The sequence below is a fragment of the Diuraphis noxia genome, unplaced genomic scaffold (assembly GCF_037042655.1).
Source record: "Diuraphis noxia isolate RWA-SAM2 unplaced genomic scaffold, SU_Dnox_SAM2 contig0003, whole genome shotgun sequence".
Lineage (NCBI taxonomy): Eukaryota > Metazoa > Arthropoda > Insecta > Hemiptera > Aphididae > Diuraphis > Diuraphis noxia.
The window spans coordinates 80,612,875-80,630,894 of record NW_028301713.1 but is presented as its reverse complement, the minus strand read 5'-3'; the positions used below and the strand labels follow the sequence as shown (position 1 = coordinate 80,630,894).

The window sequence follows — 18,020 nt, the reverse complement described above, 5'->3', positions numbered from 1 at the left end:
CTATAATTGTTAACTTGAGGTTCCCTATAAGGCCAATAAAAGTTGATAACAATACATGAAATATTGTTTACTTAAAAGTACCTTCAGAAAAAAGATTATTACAAATAAAGAACCTGATAATCACTACAAAGTAAATTATAAACTAGGGCTTGATAATTTGATTAATTTATTCAATACTGAGTGAAAAATATAATAAATAAATTTTTTTATAACTTATAAGAACTTGTTCCTTCTTATAAATAAAACGAAATAATTATGTACTAACTTTTTTATATTTTTAACAAAAAAATAATATCATTTTTAACAAAATTTTAATTGAATTGAATCAACTATTGAAAAATACATTCTATCTACGTGAAATATGTATTACTATGTAAATTAAATTAAAGTTTCTAAGAATTTTTTTCGTAAAATATGAGTGATAAATATTTATAGGAAATCTTAAATTGAACTAGCATATATATATATAGTACTTAAAGGCAACAATATTTTTAATAATATGGTTATAATAATTAATCAGTTTATTGATAAAACCGAAAATAATCATAAACTATCAAAGATATTTGAATGGTAATATAACTCTGCACATAAACATGTTAAATAGATTTATATTATGATTTTGAATAGTTTTACATTAAAATGTTTTTAAGAAAAATGTAAAAATTATCTAAACCTATATAAATTATTTATTTATTAATAGTATAGCGTACTAAAATGAAATTCAAAAAGTACTAATTAATTTATAGTAATAATAACTATAATTAATAACTAGTAATTAATAGTAATTCGTCTTTTCATTAAGATTTATTATGATTTTTATTATTTAAAAAATTCAATATATTTTTTTTAAGGCACAATAGTGTCTCATCGTTTTTTCGCCTATTTTTTTCTTTACAGTGCATTAATTAGTATAAAATGGTTATCAACCTCTATATATTATAAAACATTTAATTCAGCATATTATGCAACAACTAAATATTACTTTAACAAATCGAATGATATTTACTTTGTTATTATTAAAAAATACCTACCCAGTTTTTTGATAATTTCAATATATATTTTTTTCAAAATATGTATAGATAATATATTGGTTTTAAAACTATGTATTGTCTTGTTTTTAAATTTTTATACATATGTTTGTACTTCACATCCATAGTCTTGAAACAAATTAAAGGTTCATTCTTCAATTTATATGATTATGACTATACCGAATTTTATCTAATTTATATTTTCGTTTGATAGCCTTTAGTAAAATATTTTAATTTATCCTCAGTATAGAGTTTTGGAGGGACGGTAGAAACTGTTTAATACTATTTAAAAAAATCAGGAATTACTAAAAAAAAAAAACAGGGATATTTACGCTACATCAGTTTTTGACAAAATCGATATTGTTTTTGTCGTAATTTATTCAGAAAGGAATGCCCATAGGAATTTGAACGTTTTTTCATATTCACAGAATACAAATATAAGCATTTTCTATACATGATAATGAGTTGAAAAAATTTAAGTTATTTTTGAGCTATTTATAGATAAACAACAGTTTTTAATGATTTTACTTTTAAATTCTGAACTGAATAATTTTTCACTGATTTTTTTATCACTATCGTCACCTTTCAGGGAAGTGGAAATGTTTTAATTTTTTCTACTTAAGATTTTTTTTTTGGTATGAAAATGAATCTAGTTGGTACTTAAGAATGTCAAAAGTAAAAAAGCGGGTAAGTCATGGATGTCGCTCTGCTGTACAGTTGGTTACTGTAATGGATGAGATTAAATTTGAATGCAATGATAGGTATCATTGTATACGAAAAACGATTCTGAACGGAGATGATTTGTCAGTCTAGGATATATTATATTTAAATATTGTCATATATTCTATTTTGAAACAAATATTTTATTTTTCAATTAAGACGCATTTTGCATAAGGCATGGTTAATCAATTAGTGTAGTTATCATGTAGTTATCATAATTCATAATACCTTATATTATCATAGATATACGAATACCTGGTTTGAGGATAAATCGTTATCATTACGCGATTTCATAAAAATTTAAAACTCAAACGCTCAAAACATTTTTCCTATAATGACGCTTCAAATTTTCTCTATAGCTATTTGAATCAAAACTTATGGAAAACTTGGTGTTAAATTTTATAACCTTAGATATAAATACAAACAATATTATGAATTTTGAACTACAAAATAATTTGAAAATATTCATGGTTTTGACGAATTTTTGTCAATATTTGAAATTCAAATGCTAATAAAAATTTAATTTGAATTTCCGGTGGACATTCTTTTGTGATAAAGATTGACAAATTTGTAATGAATCTTGTATTAAATTTTCAAATGTTAGATTCAAAAAGAACATTTTTTATGAATTTCTAGCTTAAAACAATTTGCAAATTTTTGTGATTATTACGTATTTTGTCAAAATTCAAAATTTGAATGCTTATAAAAATAAATTGTGAATATGAATTTCTTTTATTTTGCAACTGCTATTGTAACAATATGTTAAGAGCCTTGTATTAAATTTTCAAGCTTTTCTACCCAACAAATAAATGTTGACTGATAATAATTTTAAAAAAAACTAATAATGATTGAAAATTGCATATACCTATAAATAGTACTACATAAGTCAAAAATATTTTTGAAAATTTTATAGCGGATAGAATATACTTATAAAAACGTTCAGTGAAAATTGCATGTATCATTGGTCAATTTTTTAAAGTTACATCAAAAACCAAAATCGATTTTGTCGAAAACTGATTGTGCGTAAAATTTCCCGTTTTCCCTTAATTTTTAGTTTGATTATCCCGATTATTTAGAAAAATATATAAGAATTTTTTACTTTTGACCACCAAAATACCAACTAGATTCACTTTCTGATCGAATAAGGTACCGATGTCATAAATCAAAGCACTTTTACTGCCCCAAAACGAGATGACAGACACAAAAAAAAAAAAAAAAAAAAACACACATCATGGTAAAATCAATACATTCATCGCTCCGCTCAGAATCAAAAAATGCACAGTACTTTCAGTTAAGGTAAAAAACAAACAAAATACTAAGGAAAAACTGAAATTTTTACTTAAAACCAGTTTTCAAAAATATTTATTTTGAATTTTTTAACTCTAAAAAATATGCACTTTAATTTTGGGATTTTCTATATACTATAGAATTTTCAAAGTATTTTGACTTGTTTTGAGCTACTTATTGATAACATTTTGATATTTATCACCATTTTTCAATAATTATTACCGATAAAAGATTTCGCCTGTTCAAAAAATTAGGAAAATACTCGTAGTACTTAGTTCCTCAAGATGTGTTATTAGTGAAAAATTAAAAAAAAGAAGTTTAATGTATATCCACAATAATTGTTTATGAGCATCTGAAGTTTATATTTTAGCAACATTTTTGTTTACAAAATTTACAAAATTATTGTATAGCCATAAATGTATAAAATGTTTAAACAAAAAAATATTTAATTTAAAACAAGTTTCCACGTAAGTTGTTCATTCTGTAACTAAAATATCAAAACATTTATAAACACAGTTTATATTTTTTTTTTATAAATATAGTTATTTTAAGTTTATATTTGGACGAAATTATAATGCATTAAAACCAAAAATAACGATGATGTTAGTTGTTTTGTTGTTATTTAAGAATATTATTTGTTTGTACTTGGAAGTTTTAGAGTACGAGTATATTATTATACATTACACAGTGACATTTTCAAATGCAATTTCTTCGGCAAAAATTAATTTAAACTACTGCAGTACTAAATACTATTGCTTAATAATAAAATTAATTACTTTTATCACAATCATATCATAAAATATACTTAGTTACATTTAAGACTGACCTATACCGTATTCGCTCAAAATCATTTTTCGTATACAATTGTATTATCATAAAATTCAAATTCGACCCATCGGTTACAGTGACCCTTCTAAGTTCTAGACATCTATACTATATAGCATTGTGCCTTTCTCTATTTTTTTACTATATTTCGATTTTTAATTATTGCATTATTTTGTTTTTAAGTAAAAAATCTTTACCATTGTATTATTAACATTACCATTGTAAACTAAAATCAACAATAGAGAAATAATATTAAATTCATTATTCAATATTATAACAAGGATGAAGGAATTTATAATCTACATTCTAGAGTGTTTAAATGTCAACATATTATTATTTAGTCAACCGTAAGATAGTAACAGTTGTTTCGTGTTCTTTACTAGAACTGTGGCTTTGTGTAAATAAATATTACCTATATTAATCAAACACTATTATCATCACTCTTTTGTATAACTATCTTTAGACACACGACATTTATTTCATTGACTAGGTGTATATAGGTAAAAATATAATGTAAATATTTAAATATAATAATGGAAAAAATAATTAATTTCTAAAACATTAAAATGTTTATATTTATATACCTTACGAAATATAATTTACTAGGTATACTTTTTTTATAACGAAATAATATTTTGTATATTTTATAAATTATAAATATAATGTTTTTTTTTACTTTCCAATTATGTCTCGTTTAATGTCTTTCTATAAAGAAAACATGCTAAAAAATGTCCACTCGAAAACTTTTAATGCTCGTGGCTTGAATGAATTTATATCAGACACTTTTACGATGAAAACAAAATCCTATTAATGGAGTTGTGGTAAGTGACAACTATATCGCGTTCTCCAATCCTTATATGGAACGCGAATTTTATTACCTGCAACTCACAGATGGTTATTCTGATAATGGTGTTTTTTCGTAGTAGACTGTAATAATAATAATAATAATATTATCGAAACGTTTAAATGTTTTATTTTAAGCGTTACATAAATTCGAGAACCAGCTGCAGACTGCGTTGTGTGCATCGATAAAAATATTGTTCACTTGAAATTCCCGGACTGGATGATAGCTGTCGTAGAATTTTGCACTGCTACAGACGTCGGCGCCGACGATAAAAGATGACTTACAGAGTTACAGCAATGGTTACGCGCATAAATGCATAATAATATTATAGGTGCATTATATGTAATAATAGTATACAATCCGTTTTTCTAACGTTTTACCGTTATTGTTATTACAACAAACTATGTGTTTTTATTATATTTCAGTGCATCTTACGACATAGAGCCAGTGGCGTATATAGGGGGGGGGGGGTTGAACCCCTACCCCCCCACCGAAATTTTTTGCTGGTACGGCACTCATACGAATTTTTTTAATCAATTTATCAACTAAAACCCAACAGCGCAACACGGGATAAAACAAAAATGAAAATTGCAGGCGAGGCCTGTCGAATAAGTATATTAGAGATGAAATACCACACGCGTTTTACGTTCACTGCGCGGCTCATTCACTCAATTTAGCAATAGGAAAATCTTGTACCATTCCTGAAATACGAAATTGTATTGGTTCGGTCTCAACAATTATAAATTTCTTTCGAAAATCTTCAATGAGATCTGAGGTTTTAAAAGAATGTATAAAAAAACATATTCCAAGTACCCAACAATGTACCCTTATAAAAATGTGTGAAACACGTTGGGTAGATCGTCACAAAAGTATATTGAGATTCAAAGATTTATACGAAGTTATAGCTTATGCATTATATAATATAGAAATATCGCAACTCGCTTTTCAATTATCTAAGACTCATCGCTCGTCTCAATTCATAATAGCATTATATGTCAGAAAAACTTTTTGCCTTTACATTGCTATTGTGTAATGCATTACAAAAAGTAAATAATGATTTATCTGAATGTTGTGTAAATGTTGAAAATTATATACAAGTTTTATCTTCTATTCGTATAAATGCCTATAAAGAATTTCAAACATTGTTTTTAGAAGTCGAACAAAAATTGAATTTATTGGATGAAACTATTCAAATACCTCGAATAACTGGGCGCCAATTGTCTCGTAGTAATACGTCAGCTGAATCACCGGAACAGTATTATAAACAAACAATATTTATACCATTTATCGATTATTTTAAAAATCAATTAATAGAACGATTTTCTAAACATAACGAAATTATTTCTGTATTACAAAAGTTGATTCCGAATCTCCTCATCAAATGTGAACCTAGTTATAATTTTTAAAAAATGTATAGACTTTTATAAACATGTTTTACCCAGTTACAATACATTTGAATCAGAATTAAAAGTATGGATAGAAAAATGGAAAAAAGTTCCTCAGAATGAGTTTCCAAAGTCTGCTATTGATACTTTCAGTAAGATATCCCTTGATTTTTTTCCAAATATATGGTGCTTGATGTCAATATTAGTTACTTTACCGGTATCAACAGCATCATCGGAAAGATCATTTTCAACACTAAAAAGATTGAAGTCGTACTTAAGAAATAGTACAAGTGAAAATCGACTAACAGGATTAGCCCTCATGTCAACTCATCGCAGTATTTCAATAGACACTGAAGAAGTGATTAATAATTTTGCAAACCAACCTCGAAAATTGGATTTTTTGATTTGATTTGATTTATATAGGTAATATTCTAGTTTTTATAATTTTTTGTTAATACAAAGTTAATTTATAATTAAATAAATTTTTTTTATAACCCCCCTCCCCCCGAAATTATTTCCTATATACGCCACTGCATAGAGCCATCGTATGCTCATCTCATCTACAGTTGTTATTATTATAGTCAACAGTATACCTCTCTTAAATTATAGTAATAAACTAAAAATATGAAATATCCAACAGGCATTCGATAACACTACTTCCCCGACAAAGTTTAATCGGCGTTTTTTATTTTTTTTTTTTTTGTGGTTTTCGAATCGTTTGTGTTTTTCGGCAGAGTTTACAGGTGGACTGCGAGTTAAATACGCATTAAAATAAGCAAAATGAGTGCGATAAAGTGCTTTTCTCTATAAAGTGATCTCGTAAAACATTTTACATTAAAATTTGTTCTTTTCGGAGAGAGAGACTTTAGCGAGTAATTTAACTGTTGTTAAAAATTGACATAAAAACGTCGTGGTTGTTAAGGAAAATATAATTATGGTTACATGGCTTTTGCGTAGTACCCTATTATTTGAATTACTCGTTAATCGTTATACTTATTATGTTATTATTAGTTTCATATTATATTTTAAAACAACAATAAAATACCATCATCCCCAAAATAAAAATAATAATTCGCTTAATGGAATTCTCAGGAATTAAATTTACTCGTTAATAGAAATAAAAACGAGTGAAATAAGAAGTAAAATATAATAAATATCATTGTAATTTAGTAAGGTTATATATAATTTCATTGTTACTTAATTTTTTATTTATTTAATAAACATCTTTTTTAGAATGTTTATAACATTCGCGTACTTTTTAACAACGATAAATTGTATTATTTTTCACTTGTAATCGTTTTTTAAATATTTTATTGAATTCTATTCAAGATACTCTAAGGCTAATGTGTCATTCTTTAGACTGGTTATACTTGTTACCCTATATAGGAGCCTAAGATTTAAAAGCTTTAAATAAATAGGGTGGATAGGTTCTTGAAACAAAAGTTATTTACATAGTCATAATTTACAGTCGTATAACATAATATATTTTAAGTAATTGCAATGTACCTACCTACTTCGTGTACATCACAGCCTAAAACTAGATTTTATAATTAAGTTTTTATATTTGTAAGTATAAATACATGTCTATATGTATATATATATATATATATATAACTATTCAGTTATTTTAGTTTTAGTAAGCAAGTTTATTATATTAATAGGTGGTTGTAGTATATTTTACATTTTGAAACGAAACAATATTGGTATAAAGCTGGACATACTAATTAATGAGCTTACAGCAAACTAGCATGATTGTTATACATTAAAGAAACAAAAATGAATAGGTATAGCCGTACAGAAATCTTCTAAAGAGCGTTTAAAGGTACGTATAGTACAACAAATAAATAAAAAATAAAATAAAATCTTTAAAACTGGAACATTAATTAAAATTAATGAAAAAAATATTAAAAAATCGTTTTAGGTATTTTGTTGAATTAAAAATTATTTTCGGTTAAATATTAATATAGGCTATAATAGTATAATGTCTTTCAATGCCAGCCAGTGGTATTGATAAATTGCTATACTTTTAAAGCTAATATTTCATAATTAAGGAATATCATCAACGTATAAATAACTCTAAATCCAACAAAATTGAGAAGTTGTTATTTGGAAAAATGATTTTTATTTTTTATTTCATTTCGATTTCCAGTTTTATTAATTAAAACTTCATACCATCAAATTGATTTTTGAATTTATATGTAATTAATGTCTGTTTAAATTATTATAAGTGGATAAAAATATTTGTTTTATAGGAACATAATATTTTGTGTTTCAAATGCTTAAAAGTTTATCCTTAATATAGACCCTAGTATATTATTATTATCATTAATATTCATTAAAGATTTATATAACATACGTATATCTAATATAATTTATTGAAAACTAAAAATAACCAGTTTCTTGTGTCCCATTTCATCCCCACCATTCCCCAGGTTATGTATGATAATTTCAAATTTTTACCAGTTATAATGTTCACTGAACTTGACATGAAACTCTGGGCATGCATATGTTTATAAGTTTACAACATATTACCATGTATTAATATAAGTTTATATTCGATTATATGTACCTATTATATTCTACAACAAATATATTTTCGAAAATGTAAAATATTTTTGATATAATCGAAAATAACTGTTAAAATAATCCTTTTAGATAAATAGTATAGCTAATAAATCGTACCTTAGTCAGTAGCTCGGAGCGTTCCTTACAAAATTCATAAAATTACGTTCCATCCATAATGGTATTTTAATTTTTTTTTTTTAAATTCCTATTCCTTTCGAGATATCTTGATATTACAAAATATACTATATTAACTAATCTTTTAAGACAAATTTTCTTAAAATGGTGCATTTTTCAAAAGATGGTGGTATTAATTATTTTAAATGTCTCTAATTTTTGATTAACGGTTTTTATGTACCTATACGCATTATATCATATAGCCTTTACCTATATCCTGAAGATATACCCACAGGTATAGATCTAAAAAAAAAATATTCTCACGGAAAGTTAAGTTTCATTTGTTTCAAACACAACGTAGATAGCAAATATCAGAAGTGTATGAAATAAAAATAAAATATTAGAATTCTATGAACTATGAAAAGTACATCAAAATCCAATTACTCGTTTCGACATCTTTCAAAAATTCAAACCAAACATATAAATATAATATATTATTTATATGCAAGCGCATATTCATGAATATGTTCCTTTAACTTTTATTGTTATAGACATTTATGTACCTTAACTTAAAAAACAGACACTTCCCAAAATATCTCTGAATCATGAGTCAAAAAAAAATTCATATCAGCTACATCAATATTTTTATCCACTGGGTATTATATTACAAAGAATATTCAATAAATTACTTTTTATAATAATATTTATTTTGCATTATGCTATATTATATGAAAATTAATATGTCTATGAGTAAATCGAACAAAAAAATATTGTAGTTAAAAACTAGTCGCATCTATAATATACTATTTATTTTTATGTTACTTTATATTATAATATATTTTACACTGAATGTTATAAACTTATAAGTAAATACCAATGTCAACGCTGTGAATAAATCTATAAAGTAAAAATAGCTCAAAATCAATCTGTCTTTGGAATATTTCGTAGTATTTAATAAAAATTAACATACAAAATAGTCGAAAGTATAAAGGCTCTAAAATATTAATTTTTTTAAATTAAGTACAACAAATTAACTAAAATCATTGATTTTTGGTAAACATTAAATATGTAATTTAAAAAAAAAGTTTTGAATTGTCTATAAAAATAATTTAATTAATGTATTTTTGATATTTTTAGGACAACTTATGTGAAACTTAATAATACATATTAAATTAGTATTGAAATTGTATACATTATTAACAAAATAGTTTTTAATATTCATGAATAGCACGTATTATGAAATTGTTTGTTATTTTATTCGTCCGATTTCGTCATAATTTGAACTTCAAAGGCTCATAAAATCTGTGGTTTACGTAAACTTTGTTTTTTAATTCTAATAAGAACAGCTTATAAGGAAACTTGTTTTTAAGGTTTTTAAAGTTTTAGGCTGTTATCTAAGCATAAACATTTTCAAGACATTCTTTTGCGAGACTCAGTTAGTTAGATATATAAGTATATATATATATATATATATCTAACATATTTTGAAAATTCTATCATATTTTCTATTTTGTACTTATGCATTAAGTTTTCTAATTATTAGGAGAAGTACCATCTAGACTTATTTTACCAAAAAATAACGACTAGGTACAATTTACTATAGAAACAATCCTCGAAAAATACCATGATATATGTCAAAAAAATAACACTTATTATTAAAGACCAACACATTCATTGCTCCACTTAGAATCTAAAACAACAATTCCATTTTTATTAATATAATATGATGTATAAGTAAAAACGATGTAGTAATAAGGCTATCACCCTTACCAGTTTTAATTTTATGTTTAGTATAACATTCATATTTATATTTCAGTTTATTCTGCATGAGAGTTGCTGAGAATTTTTTTCCTATTTATCGTTGATTTTCGAGAAGAAATAAAAGAGGAATTAATATTTTGTGTAATACACTTCATTCGTATGCTCTCTCGTTTTACGGATCGAGAATCCGTATCATTGTCAAGTACCCTCATGTTATTGACAAACCATTTCACGAACAATGAAATAATCAATCACTTCGACCGTATATCGGTGACTTACTCTTCACTTCAAACAAGCATTTTGTAACATATTATATATGCTTACGCACCATCCAATCTCACAGTCCCGTTCGCCGAACTCAGTGGAAGGTGGACTTCGTGTCAACGCACTGGTGTTTACCTGTGTGGAACTGTGGAAACGTAAGAATATTTTCACATAATCTAAACAATAATCTGACTGCCGACTGGTATAAAACGCATCTGAGTGGTTTACAATACAGAAATAACCTGTAGCATGTTACGTCCAACACATAAAATGTAGATACTTCGATTCGGAAACTTGTAAGCCAGAAACTATATAAGCAAGCATTTTGGAATGGTAAATAATTTCTTACTCTGTTATTGAAAAAAAAATAATAATAAAACCGTTATGAAAGTTTTAAATTATGTACGAAAAGTTTTTCCTATAAATGTACGAAAAAAAAACCAAGTCAATGCTTATTCAACACACAAATTTGACTAGAATTGGTTTAAAAAATGTTTTTCACTCGGTTAAATTTACAATTCTAATTTTTGAAACCGCTTATACCTGAAGATTTTAATAGCTATTTATACACATTTAAAAGTAAATTAATGGTATTTAGCCTAGTAGCAAGACTTTAAGTTTATTTTATGATAATAAGCATTTTACTTTATTATAGAATGTACAATATACAATATTCGATAAAATTATGGTAATTATAAAATATAAAAACTGTGAACATTAGCATTTAAATTTTGTAAATTTTAATTTAATCAACGAAATATACAAAATACTTTGTCCTTACCTATAATGTGTAATTTTATATTAAATGATCAAACATACAAAAGTGTTTAGCAAATATATTATACATAACGCTGATTTAAGGTTAGGTACACCTATCCATCAAACTTTGCTTTAGCTATAAATAATATCTATAATTTATTTAATTTTGAAAACTATAATTCAGTTCTAAAAATATACTTTTACTCAAACTAAAATGTTAGTCTTAATATATTACCATTGTCTTTGAATATTATTGTTGTCATAACACTTAAGAAGTACCGATAAAGCCTTTGATAGAAAAAAAAAATTCTTTGAATATCATTTGATATTTCAAATTTCGTAAAAATACAAACACCTCATTTGTTGCCTACTTTCAGTGAAGTTTTAACAGAAATATATAATTGATAATAATATGTTAGTTTTACAAAATACATCTATTAATTTATAATTTTATTATTCGGTTAGTTAACTTTTACATACTTTCATTCTGATTTTTAAGCTACATTTATAGTTTATAACGTAATCTAAAATTTAATGCATTAAATATATAAATCAATAATATAAACCAATACTCGATCACAAAACGATTGCAATTTAATTTGTTAATCGAATGGATATTAAAGTAATTAGGTATTTAAATGCAAATCAAAACTATCTATTGTGATAAAAAATTAATATTCTTCAGGCGTTTGCCAACAGCTAATATTTTCTGAATACGATAAAGAAAATGAATTAAATTATTTTTCAGACTTTTTTATATATTTATGTGTAAACTTGTGAAAATAAGAAATATTCTCTGAATATTCGATTTTACAATATCATACGACATACTGTGTTATGGAAAACTTAATTTACGTGTAATGTTTACAAAATACGATATAATTTTTATATTGAAATGGTAGGTACATAACACAAATATAGCCACATATATGACAAAATATAATTAAATAATAATGTTTTAATTTAAATTATTAAATTATGAATGAAATATTATAAATTATAATACTTTTAACGGTGATATTAAATATTTAAAACTACAAAATTCTATTGTTATCTACGATTATTACGCATAATACAATGTTACCTACACTCGTCACTCATATTATAATATTATATCAGAAGATATATTTAATTGCATTTAAGTTTTTTGAAAAATTATAATACATTATAAATGATCATATAAAAATACGTTTTACTTTATAAAGTGATATATAATATAATGAAAATAAAATAAAAATCATTAACTATCAATAGCTTTATGTACTTTTTTCCCGTTATTTGGAACTTTTACACCAGACTTTATTTTATGTTTACAAATTCGATTTGTTCAAATTTCTATTTTTGGTTTTCATGTATTCTCTGAGTTATTTTGACCTTTGTATCGCGCTCGATTAGCACTGACAATAAATAAAAAATACTGCGTTGTAAATCACATTTAACATAATATCGAAGATATTGTTGTGGCAACTGAAAAACATAGAACGATACTACGATAGTGATTTATAGTATCACACACAACGTTATTGCAGAAGATTTTATTTTCATTTTCCACGGGGGTACAACCAAAGCGTAGCTATATTATAATAATACCGTTTTTTTGACCTACTCTTCAATGTACATCGTAACAAATTATTTGTCCGCTTTTACCAGGAAATTTTCCAAATCATTATTGCACAGATGAGATTTTTTTTAAATATATAATTTGTATTAAACGAACTGCCTCTATAATAAAACTGTTTCATTAAAGTCAAATAATAAACGTTGGCCATTGTGTGTAGAATAGTTTTCTTTCTCTTGAACATTTAAGGACATCGAATAGCCAGCGCACATCTTCGTAATTCCGCTTGAGATGTATATAACACAAAAAACTGAACGTGAAATACATTCTGCGTGGACTATATAGCATTTTTTTTTCTGCTGTATTTCTATATTGCTTGAAATTAATACTTTATTTTTGGAACATGTATAATAAATGACAGCAATATTCCGATAAAACTGTCAACAATATTATTTTTATTACAGACAAATCGCCAAAACGTTTTAAACGATAATTCCGTAATTAATGTAGGTTTTCGTACGTACATCATTATTATATTTATACTGTATATACGTGGACAATGGCAGTAATAAATAACGAACGGAACAAACTACATTTTAAATAATTAATGTAAATTTTATAAGCCGTGAAATTTTGAGAAAGTATAATTCACATACGGTATCCTATCAGTTGACAATACACAAGCAACCATGTCAATTTACAATTTAATGACTTTCCTGGTAAATCTAAACAGAAAAAATGCACTGCACTGTAAAAACAAAAAAATTGACAAACTATTATTATAGATTAACGCAAAAATTTAAATAGAGCGCCTAGTTTTTTAAATCTAAAATTATATTAAAATTTTAATTTTCATATAATCATTATATGACGATAAAAATAGCTTTGTATGTATTTATATGTCTTAATACGATTTATAAGACGTGGCAATAGTATGGTTTTTAAACAAAACGAAGCTTGGAAGTAGAAGACTTTAATAATATGTCAGATGTTAACTGAGACGTTGTAACAAAGTTTTCATTTACTTTCTACTACAGGATTTTAATTTATCCTAGTTCTAGAATCTAAAGTACCTATTATTATGCCCAATATTTTGTTTATAAGAACCTCCCTTCAATCGTATAATATATTAAGGTATATTTTTTGTACGTTATATTAATTTATTATGTTATTTAAATTTTTTATAGTTATATATTATAATTTATAACCAAAAATGAACCTTCAATATTTTTAATGTATAAGGCTTATTTAACATTTAACATTTATGTTCTAAAGATAAAACTTAATATAACATGAATTAGGTATATAATAGCCATGCAAAAAATAATGATATACAAGAAACCAACAATTTAAAATTATGATTTATTTTTGAGTGCAATGTCTACTTAAATATAGATTTTTAATTGGTTTGTATTTTTTTCAGAATATGTTGAGCCGAATCGCGATAACTCGAAATTGAAGAAGGGTAAAAATTGGGTTTGAGATACTTAACTAAAATTTATCTAAATTAAGCTCGTTGGAAATAGAAAAAAAAATCAAGTTATCAAAAATTGATTGTATAATTTTTTAATTTTCAATTTTATTTTTTATGTTAAACTTAAAGATATTAATTTTAATATATATAATATATAAATAAATATCTTTGAAGTGGGTATTTACATTCATTAGAATTTTAGAATTCATTATTATCTATTATGTATAGCAGGTATAGTTTTATCCTTTATAGTACGTACATTTTATTTTTCCAGCCAATATAATGTTTTGAATTCTCCTTTACAATAAATTTATTCTGAGTACATATTTAACATAAATAAAATAGATTGTCTCGCTGTTTGATGTACCTGTCTAAATAATTGAAAAATCAAAATTAGTTTATCAATTTGATATAATATTACATTTATGTCGATAAAATTGATTATTTCTGAGATATAATATTTACCTTTTGAACTTTTTTTAAAATATTCATTTTAAATTGAATGTTATTTGTAAAAAAAAAAACATTGACAATATTTCATATTTTTTAATTTTTAATCATAACAATGCATTTAAACAAGAGCTTCTCTGATTAAATGTGATAGTTGGGTATTAGTAGATAATATACTCAATTTATATATTTTTTCCAATTATATAATTGCGTAAATTAATTTTCAACTTTTTTCTATAATCATTCAAACCATGACATGCAATTCATATTTATATCGTGCAAACTTATTATTATTATTATTATATTCAACTTGTAATACAGGTATGATAATAGCTGCGGTTTGGTAATATTATGTAATAACAAAAATTAAAAGACAATATTACTCGTGGACCGGACGAAGTTTTTATGTTACCTATTAATTGATTTGAAAAACTCACCGTTAGAATAAAGGTGATAAGTTTTCGGTGGAGAAAAACGTGGGGTGGGGGAAATGTGAAATCGTTCTAAAAATCTCGTCGCCGTCGCCTACATGTAGAAATTATGCAGCAATAACAACAAAAATAACATTATTATTATTATTACGTCTGTTGCCGATTTGTGATGGGACAACGATGTCTGGCGAACGGACGAGGGTAGAGAAGAAAATTCCGACGTGGAAACGCGAAACCGTGGTGGCGTCGGCCCAACAACACCCAACGTGATCACGGCAAACCGTCGCGACGTACACTGAGCGCGTCCCCGTGACAGCGTGCGCTGATATAAGGCCTTCGCGCGCACGCACACACAGACAGATACACATACGCGAAAAACACACACACACACACACACACACACACACATACACATAGACGATGACGACGGCGGCGGCAACAACGACGATGACGACGGAATAGCGTAATCGTTTTTTCCCTACTTTGCTCCGGCACAAGCGGCCCCTATTTTTCCTCCGTCCGTCCGATCTTCTCCGCGAACGGCGACTATTTAAAACTGACAATGCGACGCGCCGGATGTCATTATGTTTGTCTATGTGTGTGTAATATCAGTTGTAATATTAGTAGTAGTAGTAATATAGTAGTAGACAGTATAATAGTAGTAGTAGTTTTAGTAGTAGTATAGTTATAGTCATATGTTCACAGTGACCGTGTCGTGTTTGTTTTGTCCAAACACTCTTTCAACCGGCTCGACAATTGATCAACACCGTACAACGCGTTTGGTCAAAATCGATCGACATTTCTAGGGCCATTTTTCTAGGTGTATAGCATATTATGTTATTGTTGTTACGATATTAATAAGTATCGAAGTATTTTTTATTCATTTTTTTTTTTTATAGATGGGAAGGGGGTGGCAGGAGCATAGTGATTTATGGGGCTAAATCCCCACTTGAAGAAATATCTCAACAGTTTGTAGCAGAGAAATGTTTTATGAATTAATACTGCTTGCTTGTTTCAGAAATCCCCAGTAATTGTCTGAAATATAAATGTCGACTAAGTGTATAATTCTCGCAACGTAATAAATTAACTACAGTCAGATAATATTAATCATATTCTCCATGGTTTTACTCGTATTTTTTGTGCATGCCCCAATTTAATAATCAAACTACTACAAAATCCAAGACCCTGGTTCAAAAAGGGTTTGAATTTTTCGCACGACACATGCAATGACGACAATATACGATATAGCTGACTTCAAGGTATCCTATATAGGTTGTACTCGGTGTCTTTAGTTTCATAGGATTTTTATACAAATATTCACTTTTTTCGTTTTTAAATTGTTCCGTAAACGTGACACATACGTATACGTATGTACACATTTCAATAGGGGAAACCAAAAATGTAATATACCAATATACTTTAAACGGTATGAACCTAAGTACGTAATATGTTAATCGTTCGTCACTGTAAATACGCACATTTGGCACTATCAAAACTTCGAGATTTAGAGCTAAAAAGTGTAGGTAAATCAATCATTACTGAGTTTCGACAACAGGAAAACAAACGATATCCGAGAGCAAACAACTGGTCGTCAGTATTTGTTTAACACATTTTTTTCTTAAAATAGACACGTAATTATTTTACTGTATGTATCACTTATCGATAAAACGTTTACAAAAATAAGTAAAAGAGATCCGATTTATGTCATTAAATGTTTTTTATTTATTCATATATGTTGCATTGTTATTAAGACTCCGTTTTAGAATATACGACATAATACCCTAAATTTTTAATAGTTAAGTTTTAACACAATATAGTATAATTAACAATGCCGGCAAATCGGAAAATTGTGTCACCCACTTCTTAGTAATGATATAACGATAATTATCATACCGGCTGACATAATAATATAATAGCCCACACCATACCTAACAATATTAATATTAAAAACAGACATTTTAATTATTTGACTTCAATTCTTTTTTACTCGGTTATAGTTTTATAAATAATCTTTTTTTCCTATCTAGCGTGCTGTTTATCACACTACCTTTTTTTTCACGTTTTAACTTTTAAATTCCTACAATTATATTTTCATCCGGTCATCTTTTTATAATTTGTAATATATTATGAAAGTCCACTATTTATTCATAATTAATTAATTAATACTCGTATAAATAATATACTAGCTAGTAGCTATGCTCTCCTGTACACAATAAATCGCTTGCGCATACATAACATACAAATACATTTCATTTTTATTTTAAGTTTACTCCCTATAAAATAAAATCAGAATGTTTTTCATATGTTATATTATGATAGTTGTAAAGTGTATCAAGTACCTACCCGTATATTGCTATAGAAATACATTACTTAGGTGACTATTATCTATAATAATAGTATGGCCAATAATTCGGGTATTATATAATAAACAAGTAAAATATAAATCTTAAGAAACCATCTACAGCATTATGGACATATTTTTTGTCATAACAGTATTATAAATTTACCTTGACAACATTTTCAAACATTGATATTTGTAGGATGACGGTAAAATT

At 26.1% G+C, this 18,020-nt stretch overlaps 2 protein-coding genes across 5 annotated transcripts in view; one reads left to right on the top strand and one right to left on the bottom strand.

Moving 5' to 3' along the window:
• LOC107170002 (putative G protein-coupled receptor CG31760) overlaps positions 1–15,768 on the bottom strand; it is a 202,875-nt gene extending 187,107 nt beyond the window's left edge. For 2 of the 4 annotated variants that reach the window (XM_089222186.1, XM_089222183.1), the window contains exon 1: positions 15,472–15,768. The gene's annotated coding sequence lies outside the window, so the exon portion shown is untranslated. The remainder of the gene's footprint in view (positions 1–15,471) is intronic. The other 2 variants (XM_089222184.1, XM_089222185.1) reach the window with 2 other exon arrangements.
• Positions 4,671–6,498, top strand: LOC149057852 (zinc finger MYM-type protein 1-like). Its single transcript, XM_089223510.1, has 4 exons — positions 4,671–4,681; positions 5,299–5,602; positions 5,691–5,959; positions 6,147–6,498. The coding sequence occupies exons 1-4, from the start codon at positions 4,671–4,673 to the stop codon at positions 6,496–6,498; spliced, it is 936 nt and encodes a 311-aa protein (XP_089079636.1).
• Positions 15,769–18,020: the final 2,252 nt, after the last annotated feature.